Source organism: Equus przewalskii, unplaced genomic scaffold, assembly GCF_037783145.1.
Source record: "Equus przewalskii isolate Varuska unplaced genomic scaffold, EquPr2 ChrUn-10, whole genome shotgun sequence".
Lineage (NCBI taxonomy): Eukaryota > Metazoa > Chordata > Mammalia > Perissodactyla > Equidae > Equus > Equus przewalskii.
The window spans coordinates 2,381,901-2,397,463 of NW_027228747.1; the positions used below are offsets into that span (position 1 = coordinate 2,381,901).

A 15,563-nucleotide genomic window follows, 5' to 3' on the forward strand; every position below is an offset into this window, starting at 1 on the left:
GCACGTTCCACTTGGGCGGCCCAGGGTTCACAGGTTCCGATCCCAGGCTCAGACTGACATACTGCTCATCAAGCCATGCTGTGACAGGCATCCCACATATAAAGTAGAGGAAGATGGGCACGGATGTTAGCTCAGGGCCAATCTTCTTCAGCAAGAAGAGGAGGATTGGCAGCAGATGTTAGCTCAGGGCTAATCTTCCTCAAAAAGAAAATTAAATAAAAAAATTAGATTAAATAAAAAAGAGTGAAAAAATGATATATGAATATAGCGATTAACCAAAAAGATACTGTTTGATCACCTACAAGGTTTTCAGCTCACATTTTGTGCAAACATTCAAGATAACAGGGGTAAATAACGTGTGTCACAGCCTCCAGGGACTCACAATCCAGGGGATATTCTGAAGACCACTGTGAAAAGCCATGTGCATGCAAGATGAGTTTGAGGCTGGCACTCTCCTGAGTCACAGTATCCCAATGATATTGTTGGGACACCAGATTACCTGGCAATGGCCTCAGCGATGCCATTCTAGGTTTCCTCATTCTCGTTGACAAAGATGATAGTAACCATGCAGGGAGAGAATGAGAAAGACTGTGCCTTTATGAGTGTGTGTGTGTGTGTGTGTGTGTGTGAAGCATGTGCATGGATGTGTGTCGCAAGGCCATGCATTAGCACAGAAGTGTGCATATGGAGTTGGATCAAACACTGCAAAGATGAAGGGGGACTCATAAACCCACAAAGCCAGTCTCAGGGGATAAAATGTCCTTTCCTTTTGTGATCCGATATGACCAGCCACTGTCGAGGATCAGTCCCATGGCCTTTCACACTAACGCCTAAGGATTCCAGGTATTCTTGGGTCCACAGTCATTGTATCACCAGAGTGTGAGGACTCTGAATGAGGTCTTATTCCTTGTTTCTTTTCCTGGCTTGTCTAGCAATTGCTTATGGAATACTGATTAGATGAATGGATGGATAAATGAAAGGTTATTAAAAGAATGACCTGGGAGTTATTTAAGATACTCCCCTTGAACCACCTCTCCTTTGCCTAGAAATTCATTGACTTACACATTAATCCCACCAAATGTCTTTAAAGATGCAAAAGTTTTGCTGTGCCTTCAAATTTGCTCCATCTCAAAACCAACTTACCCCCAAAACATGTTGTCTCTTTGTGACATCACCTTTCCTATCCACCAGACATGAGACTTTATCAATGTCATTCATTCACCTCTCTTCTCTATCTTCCACAAGTAATGGGTTAATAACTTTAAAGTTTCTTCCTATAAAATCTGTCTCTTAGCTCATTTCAACCTCTCCTTCCCACTGAAAACAGATAACCCCAGTCCTGAACCACCAGCTCACAGAGATGACCTGGAGGTGAGGGTGTGACCTCCAGTCTCCTGAGAAGGAATGAGTGCATAGTCACCTGTGAAGTCATTTCTAAATTCTGGCCATCAGAATCTGGCGGGGCAGCTTGGAATCTCCCATGCCTTTCCAAGGAGGGGAGAGAGGAGGAAATAAGAATATCAAGAATAACCATGCATGCACCCTTAATGAGTAAGTCACCTCCTGCTCCTCCTAGAACCGGCAGGAAGCCTGGAGAGCATCCCCTATCAAAGGCATCCCTGGCCCTGTTCCTGCCCCCTCATCTGTTTTGTCTTCTCAAGCACCTGTTCTTGTCTTCATCTGTCATCATTGAGAATTTATCTACAGGAGCCATGGAAGGGGCTCTGAGCAGCAGGATGGCAGGCAAATAACCCCACTGAGAGAGTGGGTTTCCGGGAAAGACAAAAGGGCAAGGCAGAAGAGAAAGGCATGAGAAATAGAGGGGTATTTTGTGCAACATGAGAACTAGTCCGGAAACAACAGTACTTGGAGCCAAAAAACATGGAAACAGCTACTCTGAGTCCAGCTTGTTGAGCAGAACTTACCTTAAGTTGTTTGAATTTCACATACTATAAATAGCGTGTGCCTTCCAAGTTCAATTTCAGAGTACTGATTAGGAACACAGACTCTGAAGCCAAATTACATGGGTTTGAATTCTGAGAACCAGGTACTTGCTATGAAACTTAAGGTAAGTTCCTTCAATTGTCTGTGCCTCCTCAGTTTTCTCATGTGTGAAGTGTGGATAATAATACCTAAAAGCAATGTTGTGTAAATTCTGTGAATTAATTGTGTAAATCAATTGTTACTTGTGTAAATTTTTACATATGAAACAACTAGAGGAGTGCATGTCACATAATAAAGACAAATCAAATGTTTAGAATTATCATAATTACATAGTTCTGAATTAGGTGTGAAGACAGAGAAAAGTGGCTGGGATGGTGGCAGACTAGGGTTGAAACCTGACTTAGCGCTTGTTCACTGGCAAGGCCATGAGACAACCAGGAAATGGTAGCACGGGTAATGTCTTTATGAATAGTAATGGTTTTGTTCATTATTTACAAGCACAAGGAGAGTTGTTTGGGAAAAGCAAAGCATCCTTATACTAGGTTTATAGGTATGTTCTGCCGTTTAGTTCACTCTCAACTTGATTAAATTCATGATGAGAATCCTGCCAGCCAATCCAGCAGCAGTGGGAGTCCCTCCCAAGGGTCTGCCAACATGCCTGTCTCTGTGCCCAGCTCCCATGTCTTCCTAGCAGTGGTGGTAGCTGTTGATCCAACTCTGGCAACAACTGCTCCTTGAGCTACCACAGGCACCACAAAGGCCACCAACATTAGCCGCAGAGCTGTGGCAGCCTCAATGAGAGTCTGAAGACTCTGGTTGCTGCCAGAGCTGTTGACCTTAGAGGGTCAGTGTTGAGAAAACGAAAATGCCAAGAACTCTTTCTGGCCCAATGCTTCCTTTCTACCCTTCCCGCTCCTGGCTGACCCTCTTTGGACTCAGGTTTACCAGATAGAATTTTCTACTCAATGTCGTTGGAAGTGCTTTCTAGCGATTCTGGCATAAGTGAAAATCATTCTACCCTTTCTTTTTCCCACTGTTTTTCCTTTCTCACTTGAGTTGTATTTCCGATAACCCCAACTCACAGGAATCCTTAATCATCCTTTTACCCTCCCACCCACTTGTGTTTCTCCAAAACATGGATTCCCGTACCCGTGGAATCCTGCCCCTCTTCCCGTTATAATGCCATCCCAGACTTCATCAGAGATCCAAGTTTTTATGGAGCTGAGTCCTGGAAAAACAGAGATCCTCAGACCTCCTGAGGGCCACATTTGCCTCTTATCAGAGGCTTGATGGGGGACCCAAACACCTTTAACCTAAGGGCTCCTCATGCCCATTGTCCCAGGCAAAGTTCCTTTATCAGCTCTGGTCCCCACATTCTTTGGAATTTGCTGTGGCAACTTGTGCCTGGCGACAACTTCCAGTGGAATCTCCCTCCACATTTCCCACCTCCCCTTTCCTGGAGCCACGATGCTCATTATTTCTTTCTCTCCTCTCCCATCAGCCTACAGGGACAGCCGCAAACTCAGCCTTACTGGAATCTTATGAGGGCAACTAATAAACAAGGCTGATTAGGTGCTGGTATTTTTGGAATTTCTTCTCCATCCCTTTGGCATCTGACTCTATTGCAAGGAAGACTTCAATATTATCTAGGACCTTGGTGACCTCACAGTGTGCTCCCTCTGGTTGGCCCCAGAAAGGAATAATATTGGGGGGAAGAAAAAGGAGAAAAAAATAATTTCTAATACTAGCATATGTGGTAATGGAGCCAAGGCAGCAGTATTTTTTAAATGCTCTCCCATGATTCTAAAGTGCAAGGAAAGTCAAAAACCTCCAGACTAGACAGAGAGGAAGTTGTTCTGCCATCAGAACGGATCTGGGAAGGCTCCTTAGAAGTGGGCAAACTGAAGATAAGACTTTGAAATACATATAGGAGTTCTAAAAATATGTTCTTGTGGAAAACTGGTGTCCCATGTGTAGAAGTATTTCCTTTGTAAGAACTGAAAAATATCAGTTTACCTTATTCCCAGAAAAAAAGAAGCATACTAAATCTTGCGAATTTTAAGGTTTTATTTGACTCAAATATTTTTGAACCGCTTATCATGACTGATGCATTGACCAATGATAAAAGATGATATACTGAAGAAAATAGCAAATAAATGTTAAAGAAAAACTCGGAAATACGATTACATAAAAATATTTATGTGCATCCTTCCAGCTGCAGCACCATATTAACTAGTTAGAAGCAGCCAGGGTAAATGGAGAGGGAAGAGGCAGGGTTTCGTGGGAGAGCCAGGTGAGCGCAGCCAGCAAGCAGCTGACCAGCGCAATTTCTGCAGAGGATTTTGATGGGCTAATTGTGTTGTTGGGAACTCATACTGTGAATAGACTATAAACGGCCTTGGCTGTTTAATATACTATTTTAAATTCCTTCTATGAGCAGGGAAAGCCATTGAAGTTTCTGAGCAGGTAAGAAATGAGGTTTTGGGAATCAGCACTAGCTTGGAAGCCAAGAGAATTGCGCTCAAGTCCCAACTTGGCCAATACTTTCATCTGTGACTTTTGTAAGTCAATTTACTGCTCTGTGCCTCAGTTTCTTCATCTAAACTTTCTCTTCACTCTACGAATCTATGATTGTAATGAAAATTTCTACTTAAAGGCCCATTGATTCATTCATCAACTGATTCACTCAAAAAATACTTATTGAGCAGCTACCAGATGGCAGGTTCTGTTCTTGGTCTGAGGCATCAGAGGAAAACAGAAAAATTTCCTGCTCCCACAGCGCTCGAAGTCTGGCAGACGTGACTAACCCAGCCTTTCTGAAAAGGAATTTGATAAAATTCAACACTAAGTCCCAATTGAAAACACATTTAAAATTTTGGGAGAAAGCAACTTCTACTACATGATAAAGAATGTCTATCACCATTTTAATTTGTCATTGGCCTGAATTGTCTAGCAAACGGAAATAAAAATAAACAGAAAAAGAGGTAAAGTAATTAAAAATAAGAAAACAAAATATATTTGTTTGCATCTAGCATGATTATAAATCTAGAATATCACAAGAATAAACAAGAAAATCCTTAAAGTTAGTTAAAAAAAAATAATCCCTCAAACTAAGTACTATAAAACAGCAAAATCTAGCTTGAAGCTTTGAGAGGAAATCACATTTTTCATAAACTACAAAACCAAAAAAATGCTCAGAAATCTCCTCATTAAAAAAATCTTAATAAAAATCACCTCAATAAAAACTTAAAAGCTTATATCAAGGAAACTACAAAACTGCGCTCTTAGATATAAAATAAAATTTGAACAGAGAAGCAGACTTTTCCTCTGGGAGGGAAGAAGGGATATTATAAAGTAGTCAGTTCTTCCCAAACCACACTGTACTTTTTGTGCAACTCTATGAAAATTATATTATTTCAGTATTTGAGAAAAGGATTTGACTTAATATAGAGGCCTAATTAGGTGAATCTAGTTTTAATATTTTTTAAAAGAATAATGAAGGGATAATAATAGTAATGCCCTACTAGATTATTTTTAAGGGGACAGAGCTATAAAAGCCTAACATGTGTTATGCTTGCATAGCTCTTGTCAGAGCCTCAGGTGCCCTGAGCTTCTGCTTCATACTCTTCCTGCCCTTGAGAGACTGATCAAGACCTTCCTTGGCCCATCTCTGACTGGGTGACTGGGAGACTGGTAGACAGACATAAGGGGCAGGCAGAAGTAACTCCGAGTCTCCCTCATGTATGGATAAGCCAGGTTGTGTGCTTCTCTCCAAGGAGCTCCACACAGCACTCCAGACTTTCCCTGCTGTGGTTCTGGGAACTCCCAACTTTCCTGCCTAATCAGTTTTCTGCCTGGTCTTGCCCTGGTGCACACCTCACAGCCCATGCAGGTGTCACTGTGGGTATGGTGTTCCTAAGTTTTATATTAAGGGCCACCTGTGTGACTCTTCCAGATATAAGGAAGCACATCTGGGAGGGTCTGTGTCACTGATTCCAGATACCCAGCCACACAGCCATCTTTCTCTGAAAGTGGTAACAACTGGGATCAACTGGTTGTGTGCCCACTGTTTATTCTCCCCCTTTGTCCCTAACTACAGAATCTCTACACTGTGTCCAGACACAAAACAAGGTCCAGATACAAAAATCCACCCTTGTCCACCTCTCTCGTGCATCCAGGCAGCCAATGAGATTAAAGGACCTGTTGGGCTTTAGAAAAGCTCAGTAAAGGACTGATGACCTTGGGATAGCATTTACCCACCCTTTCTCTTCTTCCCACCTAAAACGTGGCCTTGCTGCTCAGAACACCATCAGCAATCTGAGATCACAGATGCCTTGTAGGAAGCAGGAGCCCGAACGATGAAATAATAAGATAGAAGAGCATCCTCTCCTATGATTCCATGGAACCATCACAGCAGCGATGGGATGCCTACCTCTGACTTCATAGTACACGAGTGCAGATAGTCTGCTTTCTATTTAAATCACTGCAATTTTAAGTTTCTGATATAGCGGCAGAACGTAATTTCTAACACACAGGCACACATACCAAACACAAGGTAAGATGCAACTAAAAACAAATATTAGATGAGGAGATCTCCTGTGTATGGAGGGCAAGATAGGGAAGGGACTCTGCTCCCTGTGAAAAGAGTGTGAGGAGCCCAGATAACAGCCCCGTGGGGAAGGAAGGCCACGGTGAGTTGCTCCTACTCACAGCAGAAGCCCCTGACACAGACTCAAGGATTCACCTCCCTTTAAGCATCCCCACCCCCAGAATAACCAAATTCCCATGCTCAGTGGGCCCATTTTATACTGGTTTATTTCTTGAGGGAGGAGCTGTGTCTGTTTTGTTTGCTGACATGTAAACACTAAGGACAGGGAAAACTTCTTAATCTGCTCAAGAAATCCTGAAGCTATAAAGGCAAAGACAGACATAATTTATTACGCAAAAACTAAAAATGTTTTTATAACAAAAGTCATTAGGAATACAGTCAATAAAATTTAATTCATTAAATATTTTAACAAAGACAGATCAAGGTAAAAAATCCATGATATATCAAGCTCTTGAAAATTGAAAAGAAAATAACAAAACAAAAAGTGTCATAAATTTTGTAGAAATGACCAAAAACACATATTTAAAAGCCCAAAATGACTACAGGGACTTGAAAATTCAATTAATAATGAGACTGGCAAAAATAAGGAAGAGCATAAATGAAAGAAAGTGACTCAGCAGAGAGGTGATTTAGAACAGGGCAGAGTGGATAAGCTCAGGCCACTTAGACAATGTCTATTGTTTCTTGTCAGTAGCAGTGAGGGGGACGAGGGGACCGAGCATCTTAATTAGAGATTCCATCCTCACCAGAACCTCTCTCTGCTGAGTCCATCATCCTCACGCAGACACCTCTCAGCCTGAATCTCAGGAGCATTAGCTCCTCACTCCCCTGCTGTGCCCTGCTGCCCCCCACTTCCCCTGTGAACACCTAAGACTCCAATCATCCTGGAGCAGGTGCTTTTCCACCCTGATGTCTGTGGTGACAGAGCTGAGAAGACAAGTATTAAAGTATGGGAGCCCCATTCTTCCCTAGAGTCTGTCCACCTTTTCTTCTTGTTATTTTCTAAGTTACACATTAGTGTTTTTTCTAATAAATAAGCCCCACCATTCATCACTCTACACTCACCTGGCCCAGCGCACGGGCCTGGTGACAGGACAGGGTCCTCAGGCAGCAGATCGACTCCTTGGACAAGGGAGCATGTAACTGATGCAGTAAGTCAAAAGGGCGGATCTGAACCAGACTCCCCTCCCTAGGAGGGAGTTCAATGAGCATGCATTATATATGTTGGGGGAGGGTCTCAATACTCTCTTCAAGCATTTTACCCAACTCCTTATTCTAACAGAAGAACAGTTCTGTGGGATGGAGATTTGTCCCTCTTCCTAGGGTTCCAACAAGTCTACAAAGCTGTGCTTCCCCACCTTTCTCAACTTCTAGAACACAGAGACAGTGAGAACCTTAGTATAGCTCAGTAGGGAAAAAGACAAGGCTACTGTGGTTGGAGGGGACCCTCCTGGAGCTCCACCAGCCCTGCAGTTGGAAGGAATCAGGTCCTCAGAGCAGCTTTTCCCTTATCACCTAATCAAGCCCATCCTGGCATCATAAAGAGAGGCTTCGGAGGCCCTGAGCCTGGGAGACATTGGGGATCACAGAGAAGAGAAGACATTTTGTGGGTAGGAAGGAGAGCTTTATTATAACATGAAGGAAGGAGGAAAGAAAACTCATATCCAGGCTGAGCATTTGGGCTGCCTGATCAAAGACATGGTTCTTCCCAGGAATCTCTATGAGTCTTCGTGGTCCCTGTCAACCCAAGGATTGGGCAAGAGGAAGTGGACAGAGGGAAGCATCAGGCTTCTTGATCATTCATTTCCACCAATAGCTTCTGCATGGGCAGGTCAGCAGCAGCCCCCAGAGCCGCCGCAGCAGCCGGAGCCCCCCGAGGGCTCACCCTCACAGCAGTCAGGGCTCTGGTGCCGCCGCCGGTGGAAGAGACGGGGCCTGTGGTGGCTTAGGCAGCAGCCCCCTCCCCCAGAGCTGCAGCAGCCCCCAGAGCTGGGGCCACAGCAGGAGGAGACTGGAGGGGGACACGGGGCTGGACACTGAGGGGGGCACTTGGGGGGACACTTGGGAGAACATTTAGGGGTGGGGCACTTTGGGAGGCACTTGGGAGGAGGCTGGCACTGCTGCTGGTTCTGCTGGCAGGACATCTCAGCAGGCGTTCAGTCAACCTAAAGGACAATAATGAAACTCTAAATATGCAAAATCAAAGGTCATTATTATATTTCCTTTAAAATCAGTATATACATGGAAGAGGAATGATGTTCAGATCCTACAGATACATCTATGACTGCAAGAAACAAATTAAGTCCTTCCTGATAAAAGTGTGTGGATTAAGAAACCAATAGCATGAGCTTCTTACTCTCCCTTCCAGAGGGAAGCTGGGACGGCTCCATCTGCACAAGCCTACATCAGGTATTTGCAACCCCTGACATGCTCATTCTCTCAGTACAAGCTAAGCTCCCAATTAGATGTTGCAGGACACACTGGGGATGTTCTGGAATATGTTTAACAGTCAGCACTCCAGAAAAAGACATTCTTTGAAGCATTTGCCAATTTCTATGTGTAAATATTCCCAAATTGGCTTTTTCCACCTACCAAAGTGAAGACCTTGAACACAGTTGGGAAAAGCGGGTGCAGTTAGCTCCCCCAGCCTATCAGAGCTACTCCAGAAAATCCAAGACACAGAGCCAGAGACTCAAGGCAGACTGAGTCTTCTTCCTGTTGGTCTGGCACAAAGCACACACAGCTCTCGTTCCTCAGCCTCCTCCTTATCCTCATTCCTTGGTTCTGTTCTTCACCTTCCAGCCCTCCCCACAGCACCCTCCTCTCCTTCCTCCCCTGTCCTGCTCAGAGTTCCATATCCCGCTGGGTTCCATATCCCACTCACCCTGGTCACAGGCAGGAGCACAGAGGAGTCAGAGCGGATGAGATACTGGAGCCAGGACATCTTTTATAGGCCCCAGGCTTGGCTCTGGGAGGGGCAAGAGGTGGCTCTTGCACAACCAGGCACGTGCTGGGTCATTCATGACATTCCCCTGCCTCTTTGTGCCTGGCTCCCAGGAGGCCTTGGGAGCTCTCTGGATGCCCCCGTGGGTTAGGGGTGTAAGGGACTTTACCAGTCACATCCTTCCCTGAGGCTGTAGCTCCAGATAGTCAACTCGGGGCTCCCAAGTGGCCTCTGCCTGCCAAGTTTGTTCCATGCATCTCCTTTGGGCGTGTTCTCTGAGGAAACCTCAGTCCTTAGCCATAACTTCTGGTTCTTGTGGAAATGTTCCATTCTGGCTCTTCCCACCTGAGAAGTTTCTAGTGCATGTCCTGCCCTGGGTGCAGCCGTCTCAGGTGGCTCCACAGCCTTGAATCAGGGGTGTCTCCTCGGCACGCGCTCCGTCTCCTTCCTCTCAGCCCTTCACCTGGACCTCTGAGTCTCTGCGTCCCCTCAGTCTCACTCTGAAAAGCCAATTCTTGGGTTAAATTTGACTTAATCCACTGTCTAGCGTTGTAGAGAATAAACTATCCCTCTAAAACCTAAGCACGTGCTTTAGTCAGAGGAACCGTGCTGTACTGGATCTGCTGCTGGAATCAGAGAACCTACAATCTGCCAACTGGGTAATCTTTGAAAATTGCTTGGACATTATAAATATCAGTTCTCATATGTAAAATGGTTATGGCAAGTCCTACGTCACTGAGTTGTTTAGAATATTGAGAGAGAAGTGGGAAGGGGCTTAGCACAATGCCCTGCACCTGATATATACTTAATGAACACGTGCTTAAAAGAAAGACTAGGAAAGACTTGATGCCATGTCTTGGCTACTTGCCCAGGCATTATGTGGGATTGACTGTCAATAAAGAGCCTGACCTCAGAGAGCTGAACTCAACCAGATACTTAGATGATTTGAAAACTTCCTTTGTAAGTATAAATTCTTCCTTGGGGTTTCTAAGCAGAGTGAGTTCATTTCCTGCCAGGAAAGGGATGGCCAATCAGGGGTCCATGAACTCAGTATTCTAATTCTGAGTTGCACTAGATAGATTCATCTATCCATATATTTATTTACTTTAAAAAGATATATTAAGGATGAACCTGGAAAACATTATGCTAAATGAAAGAAGCTGGTCACAAAATACCACATATTGCATGATTCTACTTATATGAAATGTCCAGAATAGGCAAATCCATAGAGACAAAAAGTGGATCAGTATTTTTCAGGTGCTACAGAGGGACAGGAAGTGACTGTTAATGGGTATGGGTTTATTTTGTTTTTCTGGGAAAGATTTACTCTGAGGTAACTCTGTTACCAATCTTCCTCTCTGTCTTATTATTTTTAATTCCCAAATCTCCAGTACATAGTTGTATATTCTAGTTGTAAGTTGGTCTAGTTCTTCTATGCAAGCCACTGCCACATCATGGCTACTGACAGACAAGTGGTATGGTTCCGTACCCGGTCACTGAAGAAGAGCACACTGAATTTTAACTGCTAAGTCATCATGGCTGGCTCTGGGTATGGGGTTTCCTTAAGGGGTGGTGAAAATGTTCTGAAATTGTGATGATGATTGTACAACTTTGTGAATACATTAAAAATCTTTGAATTGTGCATTTTGAATGGGTAAATTATATAATACGTGAATTATTTCTAAATAAAGATGTTAAAAAATATAATGAGTTAAAAAAAAGATTTGTTAACACCTCATATTAAGAGAGACAAATAGACCCTGTCCTCACATTGCCTAATGCTTGATTGGTGGGGGAGGGGAGGATGAGTAGGGAGCATTGTCCTTTATTGTCCACGTCTAAATAAGAGATTCTATCCCTCTATTTATCCAATCTTATTTTCAGGTCCCTGCTTTCTGAGAGCTTTTAGTTGAAAGATAAAGTAAATCAACAATGTAAACAAAGAGTTTAATTCAGAAGACATTCTTTGAAGGGCTACAACATTCTCAGAGCATGTTTGTCCAAGCATAGGGATATAGAGGTGAATAATATGTGGCCATGACCTTAAGGACTGGAGAATTTAGTGGCCTTTCTGAAGATGACTGCAGTGTAACATCAGCACCAAGGAAGATAACATTTGGGGCATGAACTTCCTGAGTCACTATTTCCCAATGAGATTGGAACACATTGGTTCATTCAACTATCTTCATGGTGATATCATCCTCTGCTTCCTCATTCACTTTGAGAAAGACATTTGTAACCATGGAGTAAGTGGATAATGAGGAAAGCAAGGCTGTGCATGCATGTGTGCAGGCATGTGTATACATGAGTATGGATGAGTTGCATTTACATGAAGTGTAAATGAACATAAGTATGCACGTACGCGAGCATCTGCATCAAGGGGTGGTTGAATAAGAGATGGAACAACTGAAGGGGATCCATCCTCTGGGAAACCAGAGTTGGGAGGATAAACAGCCTTTAACAGTCTCCTAGTGTCCCTTTATATCTCAGAAAACGTTGGGAAATAGCTTACAGGTTAATGAAGAAACAGCTGCCTGTAGGTATTCTTGCATCCATCTCTACAGCCCTCACACCATCGGTGTGTGATTCCTGAGTGCAGAGACCCTTTGTCTGATTGCTCATGCTCCCCCACAGACTAGCCAACTGCTTTTTGCCAATCCTTGTTGCCTGGGTGAATGAACGCATGACCACATTCATTCACATATGAATGAACAAGCAAATGTCATGTGAAGAATGGTCTGGGGCTGATTTCAGAAACTTTACTTGAAGTTCACTTTATCTAGAAAGTCACTAACCTGCATGCAGGTCTCTCCATCTGTCTCCTTCATTTGTTCATCTAGAGGTTCCTGGGAACTGGAACTCAATATATCTCAGAAAACTCTTCCCCACCAAACACTGGAACCTTACTGTAGCAATAGTCCAGGAAAAGCCTCACCCCTCCCTGATGGATCTCTCACATCTGTTTTGCTCATCTGCTCCATTGCTAATCCAGACTTTCTTGTTCTATGTTGGGGTAGCCTTTCTGATAATCTTGTCCACACTGCCCCTGTCTGGTCTTAGCCCTGGTCTCCTCTTGAAAGAGTGGATATAAGGGTTTGGTAAACTATAATTTTCAAAAGTTAAAAACATAACTCTTAAAAATATATATATTTGGGCATATTTCAATTTATTTCTTTCATCAATAAGGGAACCAGCAGAATCATAAAGTTAGTTCAAGATGAATATATGATACTGAAGTATATACAGATATACAGACAGAAAAAAGAGAATGCTGGAATAAGATTGTAAATTTAGATACAAAATTGATTATGTCTTAAAGGGTAATGAAATCACTGGGTAATCTTTTCTATTGAACATAAATAATCTGCAACCTATAAATCTATAAGTTAAATCTAACTTTGCAGGGGTAAAGTTACATTAATAAATCTAACTAATCTAATAAATGTAACCAACTAACAAATCTAACTAATAAATCTAATCAATAATAAATAGAATAAGTAAAATCACTAACTCCTCCCAAAATCTCCCGGATTATATGAGCCTTAGGCAGGGTTGTTAGTTACTAGAACATAGTGTAAATTAGAAAGACTGCTCAGAAATCTGTTTTTGCCTTATTTCTAAGTTTCAGATAGTTTTAATCACCCATTTCCTAAGTTACACAGAGAAGTAGGGGCTCAGACCCATGTCGCATCCGGCTCCTGCTGCAGCCACATCGAGTCCATGAACACGGAGGGACAACCTGGACTTGGTCAGGGCTTCCAGGTGGGGCGGGGAGAGGAGGCAGGGCACCGTGAGAGAATTCACCTGTCCTGCTCCTGCCAGAGCTGGAACTCACTCAGAGTTCGGTGCTAGCATGCCTTGTAAGAGATACACTGACACTGTCCCCCATGGGCTTTGTCTCATCCAGGACCTGTGATTTCCCTTGACTGGTTGCCAGGGTGACTGTACCTGTGGGAGCCGCAGAACTGGCTCTGAGCGGAACCCCTGGGTTCCAGAGAGCATCACCGGGAGGGCGGAGTGCGCAGGAAGGAAGAGGAAGAGGAAGAGGGGGAGCACAACTAACAGGTGCTGGGGGCCAAGCTGGAGCCAGCCGGGAGTGAGGGCCTTGGCACCGGAGGACGGGCAGGTCTGGGCCTTCTAGTGTCACGGACACATTGTAGGACCTAAGGAGGATGGACTTTGTCCTTACCTCAATGCATCCATTCTAAGACACACACTTTTTACGCTTTTAACAGCCCTGAAATCAGGAATCATACAACCTCCCAACCACCCTCTCAGAACTTCTCTCCTCTGTCCTATTGGCCCCACAGGGACAACCACAAGCTCATCCTCAGAGGTAAACTGAGGTCAATAATTCACACTTGCCTGATGAGTCTTCAAAGTGTTAATCTTCTCCTGGTATTTTCGGTATTTCTTCTCCATCCACTTGGCAATTCAATCCACTCCCTGGGGAGCAGTATCATCCAGCACCTTGGTGACCTCACAGCGCCCCTCCCAGGTGAGTCTCAGAGAGTCTATTGAAAACACAACAGCTAGCTATAGACATATATATCCACATACACAAAAATACATACATATACATACATAATAACAGATAACAGAAAATAACAACAATAACTAATGACTATTGACCACTTATTTTGTTCCAGGTATTGTTCTAAGTGCTTTACACATATCATCCCATTTAATCCTTGTAACAATCTTGTGATGTAGGTACTACTCACATCCCCAGAACACTAAAGAAAAAACTGAGGCTCCCAGGGTTAAGCAAATTGCTGAAGTTCACACAGCTAGGAATCAACTTCAGATAATTTGACCTCCCCCCGAAAACCCCACAACTCATTCTCCATTATTTCCATTTAACATTAACAGGTTCCTCCATCTGAAATGATCATAAACTCACACGCAGATTAGATACACTAGTGTGTATGTAATCCATCTGCACTGAGATGATGAGGGAATCTAACGTCCATTAAGCTCTCCTTGGACGTGACTGTCACAGCAAGTCCCAGGATGTCAGACCGTCTGTATGGCCCAGATTATCAATTCTTTTGTCTGGTGGGGTTTCCAGATCACATGACCTTGCACTCTAAATCCCTCCCTCACACCATGTCCCTGACAACCTATCGTCTGCTGCACCCCTTCTTCATGCAACATCTGTGCACTTGCTTGTCAATCCAGACAAAGGTGGAACCGATCATTTCTCATGACTCAGATAGCACTATTTATAGGCTATCATAGAATAAAACTATTTTAATCAGATACTATCATTACACACACACACACACCATGACCTATCATCACTTATTCCAATATTGGTAGGGGCCCACCCAGTGGCACAGCGGTTAAGTTCGCATGTTCCAATTCTTTGTGGCCCTGAGTTCCCCGGTTCAGATCCCAGGTGGGGACATGGTACCGCTTGGCAAAAGCCATTTTGTGGTAGGCATCCCACATATAAAGTAGAGGAAGATGGGCATAGATGTTAGCTCAGGGCCAGGCTTCCTCAGCAAAAAGAGGAGGATTGGCAGATGTTAGCTCAGGGCTAATCTTCCTCAAAAAAAAAAAAAAAAAGCAAACAAACCAATATTGGTATCCTTTTAATCACTGGAATTAGAAGACATTTTAGATGAATAAGTCAGCATTAAGAAAACATTTGTCAACCATTGCATTTCTGTGCCATGGAATGCCCTTGACCTAGGAACTATTCCCAAAGATTCTGTGCTGAGCAAACCAGATAAAGATCAAGCAGGTCTCATGAGTGTAAATGAGAGAGGGGTATGCTAGACTGAATGAAAGAGCAAAGCATCTCCAATGGGAAAGATTTAAGGACTTTCTTAGACTGTCTCTACCAGTAAGATAAGAATCAGAGTTCATAATCTCACTCTTGCACACACTCAGCAAATATTTACTCACTATGTGGCCAACTCTGGAGATACAACATGATGTAAAAGAAATACAATCTCTGTCCACCTTCACTGTATTCCAAGGGAGAGACAGAGTTTGACAAGCAAAAGGAAATGTGTAATTAGTAATTATAAGCATTCAGGTGAGTGTGGCCATTCCACT

The 15,563-nt window shown here is 43.5% G+C and overlaps 2 protein-coding genes across 3 annotated transcripts in view; one reads left to right on the forward strand and one right to left on the reverse strand.

The window, feature by feature from the left end:
* Positions 1–8,155: 8,155 nt before the first annotated feature.
* Positions 8,156–9,481, reverse strand: LOC139081464 (late cornified envelope protein 2D). Of its 2 annotated transcripts, none has more exons than XM_070607285.1 (2): positions 9,438–9,481; positions 8,156–8,718 (listed from the first exon to the last, which is right to left on the reverse strand). In XM_070607285.1, the coding sequence occupies exon 2, from the start codon at positions 8,695–8,697 to the stop codon at positions 8,386–8,388; it is 312 nt and encodes a 103-aa protein (XP_070463386.1). In that variant the 5' UTR covers positions 8,698–8,718; positions 9,438–9,481; the 3' UTR covers positions 8,156–8,385. The 2 variants fall into 2 exon arrangements, with proteins under 2 accessions (XP_070463386.1, XP_070463387.1); XM_070607286.1 differs by lacking the exon at positions 9,438–9,481 and adding an exon at positions 9,146–9,281.
* A 4,018-nt stretch (positions 9,482–13,499) lies between these two features.
* The window catches only part of LOC139081463 (uncharacterized), a 41,965-nt gene continuing 39,901 nt past the window's right edge, over positions 13,500–15,563 (forward strand). Inside the window, exons 1-2 of the mRNA XM_070607284.1 lie at positions 13,500–13,562; positions 13,808–13,995. Coding sequence (XP_070463385.1) covers positions 13,866–13,995 — 130 coding nt within the window. The 5' untranslated portion in view covers positions 13,500–13,562; positions 13,808–13,865. The remainder of the gene's footprint in view (positions 13,563–13,807; positions 13,996–15,563) is intronic.